The sequence below is a fragment of the Rhinoraja longicauda genome, chromosome 17 (assembly GCF_053455715.1).
Source record: "Rhinoraja longicauda isolate Sanriku21f chromosome 17, sRhiLon1.1, whole genome shotgun sequence".
Taxonomy (NCBI): domain Eukaryota; kingdom Metazoa; phylum Chordata; class Chondrichthyes; order Rajiformes; family Arhynchobatidae; genus Rhinoraja; species Rhinoraja longicauda.
Window position 1 is genome coordinate 44,972,046 of NC_135969.1, and position 13,195 is coordinate 44,985,240.

Consider the following 13,195-nt stretch of genomic DNA (forward strand, 5'->3'; position numbering starts at 1 on the left):
GTTACTGAGGAATATTATCAAATAAACTTTAACACAACCATGTCAGTGTCTGATCTTGGCAATAATGGGAATGTGGTTAGATTCCACATCAAGGTCTGATGCAGCCTCAGGCAGGTGCCATGGATTATGCTGGTGAGATGAACAGAATGAGTTGCATAGTGCCACAACTGATAGACCCGCTGCCTTGCAGCTACCTGGGTTTGATCCTGACTTTGGGTGCTGTCTGTGTGGAGTTTGCAAGTTCTCCCCGTGACCGAGTGGGTTTTTATCCAAGTGCGCCAATTTCCTCCAACATCCCAAAGACGAGTGGGATTGTCAGTTAATTGGCCCTGGGTAAATTGTTCCTAGCGTGTAGGGAGTGGATGAGAAACTGGGGTAACATTGAACTAGTGTGAAAGGGGGATGGATGGTCGGCCTGAAACATGGTGGGATGCTGGGCCTGTTTCCATGCTGTATCTCTGAATTAAATTGGGTTTTGTTTGGTCACTGAAAATAATCCCTGCCCATGTAGTAGTGGATATTAGATCAGAGTGACAATTATCGGTGTGGTTAAAATTTCAAAGTAGCAACGAGGTTGATATGTGGTCAGTATCCATTTGTGGGCTGGTGCTGTGTTTCTGGATGGTTTGCTGAGTAGCAACTTGGAGATTAAGTCATGGACGTTTAGAGTCGGAGAGCACAAAATGCTGGAGGAACTCAGCGGGCTGGGGAGGGAATGAACAGGTGACATTTCGGGTCGAGACCATTTCTCCAGACTGCTAGAGGAGAGAGGAGAAGGCTGGTGAAGAGAGATGGCAGCAAGACTAAGCCTGGTGAGTGATGGGTGGATACAGGTGAGGGGGATGGTGTTTTACACAGTTCCTATCACTTGCCAGGCTTTGTCCTGCCTCAACCTCTCTTTTGCAGCTTTCTACTCTATCAGTCTGAAGAACAGTCCCGTCGCCTGTCCATTTTCTCCACAGATGCTGTCTGACCTGCGGCTGACAGATGCATCCCACCAATCTCTCAAACACTGGTGTCTGGGATGTCCCTAGAACTTCTAGCAAGGAAGGTAGAACAGTACAGCACAAAACCAGGCCCTTCGGCCCACATCTACTCCGGACATGATTTAAGACCAACTTAATCCCCATCCAATGCTGTTCCCAGAGTTTATTCTGTGATAATTAATTGCATCAACTTGCCCTGACTCAGATTATTTATTCATTCTAATTCGACTGAATTTGCATCATGACAGAAATGCTGATGGATTTATGTAAGTTCTATCAAAGTTAAGCTCATGACCAGATTCTAAACCACGATCCTTAATTTAAAATGCAAACATATATTTTCAGTACTTTTGTAAGATAGTGTTTTAGCCTTTTACTGGCTGCTAATTCATGGATCATAACACACCTAGTCATACATTCCAAATGCTTTTAAAGCATTTCACCAAGTAACACAAATTTACTTAGCAACCAAGACTTGAAAGGGAAAAGCGAATTTGACGAATTTTCTACAAGAGATTAATATTTTGACTTAGTAAAAAAACTGAGGCAAAGAAACCCTATGAATAGACGTCTAAACTTTGACTGTGCCATTGAGTTCTCAGTATTACTGTATATTCATTGTACAGTCAATAATCAAATTACTAAATCATTTGCTGACACCAAGCAATGAGAGGCTGTTTGCTAATACTTGCTATTTATGTGTAAAATCTGAGGCAGGAGATCCATATAGGCTGGCATCGAAGGTTCAAAAGTGTGTTTACATGTAGGTACAAGTCCAATGATAATTATTTCCATGGATATTCAAAGCATGCCATGCTATTCATTTGCTGATATGTTTTGTGCCATCTGCCAAACGATTGGTGCACTTATTTTAGTGTAGAGATACAGCATGGAAACCGACCCTTCGGCCCGCTGAGACCTCTCTAACCACCCATTCACACTAGGTCAATGTTACCCCACTTTCGTATCTACTCCACACTACACATTCAAGGGCAATTTACGGAGGGCCAATTAACCTGTGAACCCACAATTCTTTGGAATTTGTAAACCAAAGCACCCGAGCAACCTGCCTCCCGGCCCGGGCGGCCGCCATTGGTGGAGCGGGAGCACGTGGCCGCTGGCTGGGTGAAGTCACGTGGGGCGCGGGGCGGTGACGTCACCCTTTGTCCCTTATTTGGGAGCGAGGAAGTTGGCAACCCTACTCATACGGGACAAGGGCGGTCTTGTACGGGACAAACTGATTTCGCCCAAAATAGGGGATGTCCCGGCTAATACGGGACAGTTGGCAACCCTGTTCCACGTGTAGTTTTGCTGCAGTCCTGCTATTAACTGATTCCATGCAGCCCCTGATGGAATAAAGCTATGTGAAGGAGGCAGTTTTCATCAAAAGCTGAGTCCACAGCCGTCGCACCAGGGCTTTGAAATGTTCCGCTAGGCAACGTCAACATTTTAATTAGCCGAGCAATAATTGACCCTTGGGCACTTCAACCTGGTGAATGTCAAACTGTGGGAAAGCCTCCATAAACTGCTCGCTGCATTCTTTAGCTCAAGGTCTCATTGTCTAAAAATGTAAATTTGGATGTTTAAATAAACCATTAAAAAAAATGAACAATTGTAAACTACTAAAACCTAAACAAGCTGATGATCCACCCAATTAAAAAAATTATAGTTTAGTAACCGTTGTTAGTTTGAGAATTTAATGGTTGACTATGCTTTAACATAAACTTATAAAGTATTCTTTCTCTACTAGGTAAAAGCTCTGTTAGTGAATTTGGCTGCCTTCATGTTAAATTGTTCTGACTATTATTCTGCCCATTGATCTGATTTAATTTCATAAGGCACTCACACGGATCTTTGAATCCTGATTGGTCAGGTGTTTTAGTTTAGTCTGTTATTGCCACGTGTACTGACGTAGAGTGAAAAGCTTTTTTGTTGCGTACTATCCAATGAATGAAATGGCAATGAGTCTGATTAAGGGTCTCGACCCGAAACCTCATTCTAGCCTTAGAGGGAGTACAGAGAAGGTTCACCAGATTGATCCCTGGGATGGCAGGACTTTCATATGAAGAAAGACTGGATAGACTAGGCTTATACTCGCTGGAATTTAGAAGACTGAGGGGGGATCTTATTGAAACATTTAAAATTCTTAAGTGGTTGGAGTTGCTAGATGCGGGAAGATTGTTCCCGATGTTGGGGAAGTCCAGAACCAGGGGTCACAGCTTAAGGATAAGTGGGAGGTCTTTTAGGACCGAGATGAGAAAACATTTCTTCACACAGAGAGTGGTGAGTCTGTGGAATTCTCTGCCACAGAAGGTAGTTGAGGCCAGTTCATTGGCTATATTTAAGAGGGAGTTAGATGTGGCCCTTGTGGCTAAAGGGATCAGGGGGTATGAAGAGAAGGCAGGGTACAGGTTACTGAGCTGGATGAGCAGCCATGATCATATTGAATGGCGGTGCAGGCTCAAAGGGCCGAATGGCCTACTCCTGCACCTATTTTCTATGTTTCTATGTCACCCATTCCTTCTCTCCCGAGATGCTGCCTGTCCTGCTGAGTTGCTCCAGCATTTTGTGTCTACCAATGAAAAGACTATACCTGATTACAATCAAGCTGTCCACAGTGTACAGATACAGGATGAAGGGAATAACGTTCAGTGCAAGATAGAGTCCAGTGAAGTCTGATTAACGACAGTTCAAAGATAGTCTCCAATGAGGTTGATGGGAGGTCAGGACTGCACTCTAGCTGGTGAGAGGAAGGTTCAGTTGCCTGATAACAGTTGGGAATAAACTGTTCCTTAATCTGGTGTTTGGCATTAATGTAAATGAAACATCTATAGATTGATCGAACAGACACCTGAATCAAAATACCCAATCGCTGCCTTAAAATGAATTTACAGGAATAATGTAAAAATAGAAACCATTCTTTCTAAACTGCGATGCTGCCTGACCCGCTGAGTTACTCCATCATTTTGTGTCTATCATTAGTATAAAGCAGCCTTGTATTATTACTTTCTAAACTGTGCCTTTGGCCTTAACAAAGTCTTGTGTAACCATTGAAATCTTTGAACTATGAACCGTTGAAATCTTGCTCACGTTCGGACATCAGGCATGGGGAAGGGAATTGTTTACCTGCTGTAAACAGCACATTCTTTGATTGATATTCCACCATTAAATTTTGTCTTCATTTTAACATAATTTGGTATAGTAAAATAGAACCATCAGTAGCATTTGTGATTTTTAAGGAAGTTTGGTATGTTAGCAAATACCAAAGTACTTTCTAGCTTGCATCCCTTTGTTCTAATATAGTTGATAGTTTTCCAATTGGGTACAATAAATAGAATTGTTCCTTATTGGTAGCAAAGCACAAAGTGCTGGAGGAACTCAGCAGGTCAGGTAGCATCTGTGGAGGGTATGGACAGGCAATGTTTCAGGCTGGGACCCTTTATCAGTCTGCAGCGGGTCAGGCAGCATCTGTATACCCGAAACCTCGTATGTCCATTCCCTCCAATAGACAATAGGTGCAGGAAGAGGCCATTCAGCCCTTCGAGCCAGCACCGCCATTCAATGTGATCATGGCTGATCATTCTCAATCAGTACCCCGTTCCTGCCTTCTCCCCATACCCCCTGACTCCGCTATCCTTAAGAGCTCTATCCAGCTCTCTCTTGAATGCATTCAGAGAATTGGCCTCCACTGCCTTCCAAGGCAGAGAATTCCACAGATTCACAACTCTCTGACTGAAAAAGTTTTTCCTCATCTCAGTTCTAAATGGCCTACCCTTTATTCTTAAACTATGGCCCCTTGTTCTGGATTCCTCCAACATTGGGAACATGTTTCCTGCCTCTAACGTGTCCAACCCCTTAATAATCTTATATGTTTCGATAAGATCTCCTCTCATCCTTCTAAATTCCAGTGTATACAAGCCTAGTCGCTCCAGTCTTTCAACATATGACAGTCCCGCCATTCCGGGAATTAACCTAGTAAACCTACGCTGCACGCCCTCAATAGCAAGAATATCCTTCCTCAAATTTGGAGACCAAAACTGCACACAGTACTCCAGGTGCGGTCTCACTAGGGCCCTGTGGACCTTCCATAGGTGCTACCTGCTTGTTGTGCTCAAGATCCCAATACCTGCAGTTCCCAGGGTCTTCCTTATATTGGGTGCTTCACCTTTCATATAAAAAGAGATTTTTTTGTTTCTTGCTAGTGAATTTTGTGAAGATTTATTTTATAAATCATATCTGGGAGGTTTCCATATATATATATGGAGCGAACAAGTATTAAGTTGTAGGAAGGAACTGCAGATGCTGGATTAAACCAAAGATAGACACAAAATGCTGGAGTAACTCAGCGTGACAGGCAACATCTCTGGATAGAAGGAATGGGTGACGTTTCGGGTCGAGACCTTCTTTAGAACAAGTATTAAGTTTAGATGTCATTAATGGAAAATCTGTTCTGAATATTTGCGGCGTTGAACACACAAACGAGGTGGTAGACGTATGGTAGACACACAATGCTGGAGTAACTCAGCGTGTCAGGCAGCAGCTCGGGAGAGAAGGAATGGGTGACGTTTCAGATCGAGACCCTTCTTCAGACTGATGTCAGGGGAGGGGGCGGGACAAAGATAGAATGTAGTCGGAGACAGGAAGACTAGTGGGAGAACTGGGAAGGGGGAGGGGATAGAGAGGGAAAGCAAGGGCTATCTGAAGTTAGAGAAGTCAATGTTCATACCGCTGGGGTGTAAACTACCCAAGCGAAATATGAGGTGCTGTTCCTCCAATTTGCGCTGGGCCTCACTCTGACAATGGAGGAGGCCCAGGACAGAAAGGTCAGATTGGGAATGGGAGGAAGATGCAGCATCTCTATTAGTTATTTATATTTATCAGATTTTTTGTGGCAATTGACTTCCAATGGAGTTATCAATAAAATCTAAGTTGCAACACATTTAGTATTGTGATCCCACACCTGGAAACAAGATGACTTGTGTCTCCCAGTGTAGATTGACTTCAGACTTACGAGGACCTGAACTATTGGGAGTGGTTGGGCAGGCAAGGACTTTATTTCTTGGATCGCAGCAGATCTTATAGAGGTGTATAAAATCATGAGGGGAATTGATAGGGTGAATGCACAAAGTATTTTACCCAGAGTAGGGGAATCAAGAAGCAGAGGATACAGATTTAAGATGAGAGGGGAAAGATTTAATGGGAAGTTGAAGGGCAACTTTTTCACACAGAGGGTGGTGAATAAATGGAATAAGCTGTTTGAAGAGGTAGTTAAGATGGCAGCGTTTGAAAGACAGTTGGACAGGTTCGTGGGCAGGAAAAGTTTATTGGGAATGCGGGCAGGTGGGACTAGTATAAATGGGACATCTTGGTCAGCATGGGAAGTTGGGTGGAAGGTCCTGCTTCTATGCTGTATGATTCTAGGACTCCTTTACCGACTGATGTCAAACTCCAGAGGTGAAAGGCACGGTTTTAATTAGCTGCAATAGTCAGCCTTGGGCCTGTCATCGTCAATGTTCCAGTTTTAATGTCCCGAGCTGAAAGCAAACATCCTTCTCTTGCATCCAGTGGTTTGGACTTTAAACATTGCATCCTAGTGCAGAAGCTGTATGTCTTTGTGCTTTGTCAGTCAAGTTTGCGTTCTGACTTTTGCCTCTCCTGAACGAGGCACCACACAGAAGCAAGGAATGTAATCTTGGGACAGGGAGAGTGGGCTGACTGATACCTCCCCCCCCCCCCCCCCCCCCCCCCCCCCCGCCGACTGTGATACAAGTCAGCTGATTCCAGGTCAGTACCTACGGGGAGCTAGCAGCACCATTAACCCTTTCCAACTGGAAATATTAAGATGTTTGCAGAAAATGGAAAGGTATATTTCTCTCTGATAGGGTCAAATTGTAGTTGAGTTTAGTTTATTATTACCTCATGTACGGGGTACAGTGAAAAGCTTTTGTTGCGTGCTATCCAGTCAGTGGAAAGACAATCCATGATTACAATTGAGCCATTTACAGTGTATAGATACATGATAAGGGAATAACCTTTAGTGCAAGGTGGTATTTCAAAGTCACGTATGCCTGAGTTGATTGTGTTGAAAATATGTTTAATGGAATATTTAGTTGTAAACCACCATGAGGATATTTTGAGCTTAGCCCTGTAATCTAATCAAAATGAAACACTTGCATCTATACACTAAAACTCTTGTTTGTTTGTTTGTTTGTTCCTGAACTACAACCGAAACGGTACACGATAGCGCAACAATTTTAGGCCCACCTCACTCACCGTCGTCCCTTTGGTGCTAATGGAAGAAGTTTCATTGGAAATCGGTGTTATATTTTTTAAGTCATTCACATTTTAAAGTTTAAATCTATCTCCTAGGGAGGGAGGGAGGGGGGGAGGAGGGAGGATAAGGGGCGTTGAGGGGGATGGAATGGTGGGGGTAGGGGGGGAGGAGAGGGTGCTGTACCAATGCAGGAGAGGTTTGGGCCCAACGGGTCCACTTGGTCTAGTATTTGTTCATTCTTCCTGCACTGCTTTGTCTTGTTTGATTATTAAAAGAACATGTTGTTATTTTGCTTGGGCAATTCTGTTTTCCGTGACCACATGGAATCAGTGGCATGGAAACAGTTTGTAAATTCTTTGCAGTCATGATTAAGACCAGTCAGCATTTGAAGTGCAGTAGTTTTCAGCTGAGATCCTCACATGACCAATGCATTCAAACCCTCAACCAGTCATGGTAATAACCTGACACATTATAGACAGCTTCAGGGATATTACTAAATCATCACCTTAAACACTTAATCATGCGTCACAACTTAATTTTTTATTTATTATCCATGGCAACATATCAAACAGTTAGGAAAAAATGTGAAATTATACTAAAAGCTCTCAGGGCTAGCAGAATCAAGGGATATGGGGAGAAGGCAGGCACGGGGTACTGATTGTGGATGGTCAGCCATGATCACCATGAATGGTGGTGCTGGCTCGGAGGACCAAATGGCCTCCTCCTGCACCTATCTTCTATACTTCAATGTTTCCATGTTTCTATACATTTTTTAAATGATTTTACTACCTGCCATATAACTCTGTCTTAAAATTTTTTTTAAATCCAGCAAATATCTTAAATATACCTAAAACTAAACAGTGTACGTTAAATTGAGACCCATATTCGATCACATTATCCATTGTGCTCTCTCAACCACACAAGACTAAATAATCCTTTTCATTCCCATTTCTGATTTTCCATTAACAAGTTATCCCAGAATTGAAAACGCCAATACTGGAGGGTGCAGCTGCAAGGTGGGAGGGGGAAAGTTTAAGGAGGTCAGCCATGATTGAAGTTCAGTCTGAAGAAGGGTCTCGACCCGAAACGTCACCCATTCCTTCTCTCCAGAGATGCCGCCTGTCCCGCTGAGTTACTCCAGCATTTTGTGTCTAGCCATGATGCAGGCAGATAAGAGTTGGTCTTGGAATCATCTCCGGAATACACTTTTGTGGACTGAAGGGCCTGTTCTCGTGCTGTGCTGTTCTATGTTCGATGAGTAAGGCAAATGATCAATGAAAGTAGGGAGGGGTTAACAATGTAAAAAAAAAGTATCACCAAAGTTCTTCAGAATGTTCAGTTCATATAACAATATTGTTAAAGGATTGTGCAAACATGGCACCTGTGGAGAATTTTCTTCAAGTTATAGAATTTTGTGTTTTCAGATTTGATGATATTATAATACTGATAATGTGTCAAGCATCTGGGTATTTTCAATGACCAAGTACTTTAGCACAATCTAGTAACTACGCAAAAATACCTTTCCAAAATTCTGAACTTAATCTGAACTGTTTGCTACGTTAATTCTTCAAGATGCTTGGGTATATTTGAATGCTTGGATGTAATTGATGTTTTTTGTAAGATGCTGAGTAACTCTAAACTAATCTTTTCCTACATTATTCTCACCTTTCTCTGCTGTCTTCTGCCTGTTCTTCATGCTGTTTCCTCTCCTTCGATCAGCTTGGCTTCCAGGTCAGTATCTGCTGCACTCTTTTCACTTGTTACATTCCCTGTCTTGGTATTTGATGTCTCCTGTTCTATTTGGTGCCAATGTAGGGGTGCCGACTTCCTCACTCCCAAATATGAGACAAGGTGACGTCACCGCCCCACGCCCCACGTGAGCTTGCCCAGCCAGCGGCCGCGTGCTCCCGTTGCTATGCAACCCGCCTCCCGGCCTGGGCGGCCGCCATTGATGGAGCGGGAGCACGTGGCCGCTGGCTGGGTGAGGTCATGTGGGGCACGGGGCGGTGACGTCACCCTTTGTCCCTTATTTGGGAGTGAGGAAGTTGGCAACCCCTACTAATACGGGACAAGAGCGGTCCTGTACGGGACAAACTAATTTAGCCCAAAATACGGGATGTCCGGCTAATACGGGACAGTTGGCAACCCTTTGCCAATGTGTCTTAGATTCCTGATTTAATAAAGGTTGTGAAGACTAAGTAACAATTTACAAGTCAATTGCTATTTTACAGGTATCTCAAGAACAAATATGTTCTCACCAAAATTTAGAACACACTTATGGTGTAACAGTAGAACAAATAAGCAGTAAAATTAAGCAGTGCCTATGTGAAAATGTTCCTTATTTTCTAGTAAATGAGCCACATGGTCTGTGTATATTAAACTACCTTGTTTGCGTTGGCAACCACAAATTCAACTGTACTTTTAATACTAAACTTCCCATTTCATTGTGGACGGCACGGTGGTGCAGCGGTAGAGACCCGGGTTCAATCCTGACTGTGCGTGCTGTCTGTACCGAGTTTGTACGTTCTCCCCGTGACCTGCGTGGGTTTTCTCCGGGTGCTCCGGTTTCCTCCCACTCCAAAGACGTACAGGTTTGTAGGTTAATTGGCTTGGTATAAATGTAAATTGTCCCGAGTGTGTGTAGGATAGTGTTAATGTGCGGGGATCGCTGGTCGGTGCTGACCCAGTGAGCCGAAGGGCCTGTTTCCGCGCTGTATCTCTGAGGATTTCAAGAACAATTACTCATGCAATGGGGGACAAAATTGGGGAATAAAATGTGTTTATTTTTGTGGACATGCTGAGGTTTTTAATTCGGTAACCTTTATAATACAAGAGCATTACCTCACGCAGTACTGCTGCATGCCTTGTACATCCCAGCGAGGGAGGCAAGATAGATAACCAAAATATTAAATCTGTCACTCTTGAAGTTTCATTGTTTGTTTTATGATAAGACCAGAAATTTTCCATTTCATTGCAAATGTGAAAAATAGGCAGTAGGAGCGGGCGACATCCTGGCAATTAATTTTGAACATGTACTCCTTAGGTACATGTACTCCTTTGACACAAATTGATCTGTTTCTGAATGAATAGAGATATTTTTTCCATGCTTCTCTTGTACGTTGCTGTAAAATAAACACATCTGCCCCTTCTCATAGAGATATTCGTCGTATACATATCCTCAAGTTTGCAATGGGGCTAAATATCAATTTAATGGAACAAAAAATGGACTTGCTGGGGAACTTAATGGGTTGGTCAGCACCTGTGGAGAGAGAGGGACTCTGCATCAAGACTCTACCTTCCTGATGGGGGGATGGAGGTGCATAAAGACTGGTCTTGCTGTGAGACGGAGGTATGTAAGTGTACATGAGTGCAGAAGCTAGGATGACCATCCCTCTGCATCCACAAATGCCACTTGACCCACTGAGATCCTCCAGCACATTGTTGCCTTGGCCTAGCTTACAGCATCAGCAGTCTCTTGTGTGTCTGATTCTTCATCAGTTTCCTGAAACTCTTTCAAAAATAAAACTGCAAGGGTTGACTTTTGATGCTGCTTTCAAACAAACTCAGGGGAAAATTGTAATAAAGGCGGAAGGCGCAAGAATTTGACTCTGAAAGCGTTAAATAGCTGTTACAGTAGCAGGATCACAACATGACTGCACACTCATCCTTGGTTGTGTGCTATGCAGTTTTAGCTTGGTGAAGGGAGACTGCAAAACCTCACGTTAGCCTGTTTCTGAAAGAGAATTCGGTGGATTCTGGCTTCAGAACAGATGTAGCAGTAACAATTGACAGTTTCAAGAATAAATTGGATGTGTTGATTGAAGATAATTTTCTCTGATGAATAATGGTAGTCTCTTTATAATGTGAGCTAACAACAAAACTGTCTTTGAAGCACGGGCACAACGTGGCCTTGGAGATAATGTTTGTTGATATTGCCGAAACTTAGCAATCACTGTCCCTGATTAGACCACTCTGGTTAAAACAACCGTTTATAAATGTGTCACTTGCAGTTTTTGATTTCCCTCTTGCTAATCCTAACCTAAAGATCCAAGCTGGATGGTGCACCCACTAGCAGCAAACTTACACCGGTGCTAAATTACTTATGTTCATGTTTCATATTAGCATCCGTAAACTATACAGTCTTAGAGGGATTGCTGCATGCCTAGATCTGCAGTGTTTGCCTTTGCGACAGTTATTGAATAACAATAGGGGAGAGTGTAATTTTTCTTCCCCACACCAGCTCTCCACAGCTCAGTGTGTAGTGGCAGTTGAGCATCTGCAAAGCAAGCTCACACTGTTGACAAGCCAATGGAAGGGAACTTCTGCTGCCCCTCTGATTCCTGCTGCTCTCCTGCCCTACTACCTGCCAGGCTTGTCCCATCCCGCCGCCTCTCACCCCCATAGATAGTCTGAAGGGTCCCGACCCGAAACGTCACCTATCCATGTTCTCCAGAGATGCTGCCTGACCCGCTGAGTTACTCCAGCACTCTGTGTCCTTTTATGAACCTTCTGGACAAGAAAGCTTCAGTAGAATATGGGCTAAACGCTGGTGAGAGGGACTAGCCTAGACGGGTATCTTGGTCAGCGTGGACGAGGTGGGCCAAAAGGCCTATTTCCATGCAGTATGACTGTATGTTGAGTGCTGCAACTGTTTGCACTGACCTGAGTGAGAGGTATTCAAGTTGTTTACACAACTTACTCTGGCTAACGTTGACACGTAGAAGGAGAGTTGTGTGATTCAATAGACAATAGACAATAGGTGCAGGAGGAGGCCATTCGGCCCTTCGAGCCAGCACCTCCATTCAATGTGATCATGGCTGATCATTCTCAACCAGTATCCCGTTCCTGCCTTCTCCCCATACCCCCTGACTCCGCTATCCTGAAGAGCTCTATCTAGCTCTCTCTTGAATGCATTCAGAGAATTGGCCTCCACTGCCTTCTGAGGCAGAGAATTCCACAGATTTACAACTCTCTGACTGAAAAAGTTTTTCCTCATCTCAGTTCTAAATGACCTAACCCTTATTCTTAAACTGTGGCCCCTTGTTCTGGACTCCCCCAACATTGGGAACATGTTTCCTGCCTCTAATGTGTCCAATCCCTTAATAATCCTATATGTTTCAATAATGTCCAATCCCTCAATAATCTTATATTCTTCACTGCGGTAGTTTATTCTGACAAAGTAATGGGGGGGGGAAGGAATGATTACCAGTTGACATTGGCACGTGTGAGTTAGTCGGCATGGCTCCACCATTCTGTTCACAAACAGCAACACCCACATGTTCTTACTCAAGCAAAATTTGTTTATAAATTGTAAAAATATGTTAAAATATTTGTTAGAAATTGTAAAAATATGTTCTTTTTTGGTCACACCACTGGGGAAGAGTGCAGAGCAGATTTATAAAGATGTTGCCAGGACTCGAGAGAGAGACTGGGCTACAGGGCGAGGCTGGGCGGGTTAGGACTTTATTCCTTGGAGCACAGGAGGCTGAGGGATGATCACGCAGATGGTGTATACAATGAGGGGAATAGAGAGGGTGAATGCACAGAATCTTTCACCCAGGGGAGGGGAAGTTAAGAACAAAAGGACATAAGTTTAAGGTGAGAAAGGAAAGATTTAATAGGAACCTGAGGGGCAACTTTTTCACACAGTTTGGTGGTTGTCTGGAACGAGCTGCCAGAGGAGGTAGTCGAGGCAGGTAAAGTAACAAGATGTAAAAGAAATTTGAACAGGTAAATGAATGTGAAATTTTTGGGATCTTTTAGCAATGGTAGTTTATTCTGACAGTGAAGTATTGGCATCAAAAAAAAAAATATATATTTTCCAGAACACAGTTGGCGACAGTCAACCATTAAATGGGATCTTCGGCATGTCACGCATGAAAGTAGGATTGCCTTTTAATTAAGAAGGAGAGAGTGGGAAATATGTTGTGCTGAG

The 13,195-nt window shown here is 43.4% G+C and overlaps 1 protein-coding gene across 12 annotated transcripts in view; it reads left to right on the plus strand.

The window, feature by feature from the left end:
- Positions 1–13,195, plus strand: part of LOC144601969 (ERC protein 2) — a 552,614-nt gene that overhangs the window by 267,326 nt on the left and 272,093 nt on the right. For 7 of the 12 annotated variants that reach the window (XM_078414617.1, XM_078414626.1, XM_078414622.1 and 4 more), the window contains one exon: positions 8,980–8,991. The exons of the other annotated variants lie outside the window; for them this stretch is intronic. In XM_078414617.1, the coding sequence (XP_078270743.1) occupies positions 8,980–8,991 (12 nt within the window). The remainder of the gene's footprint in view (positions 1–8,979; positions 8,992–13,195) is intronic. 12 annotated transcript variants of the gene reach the window in all.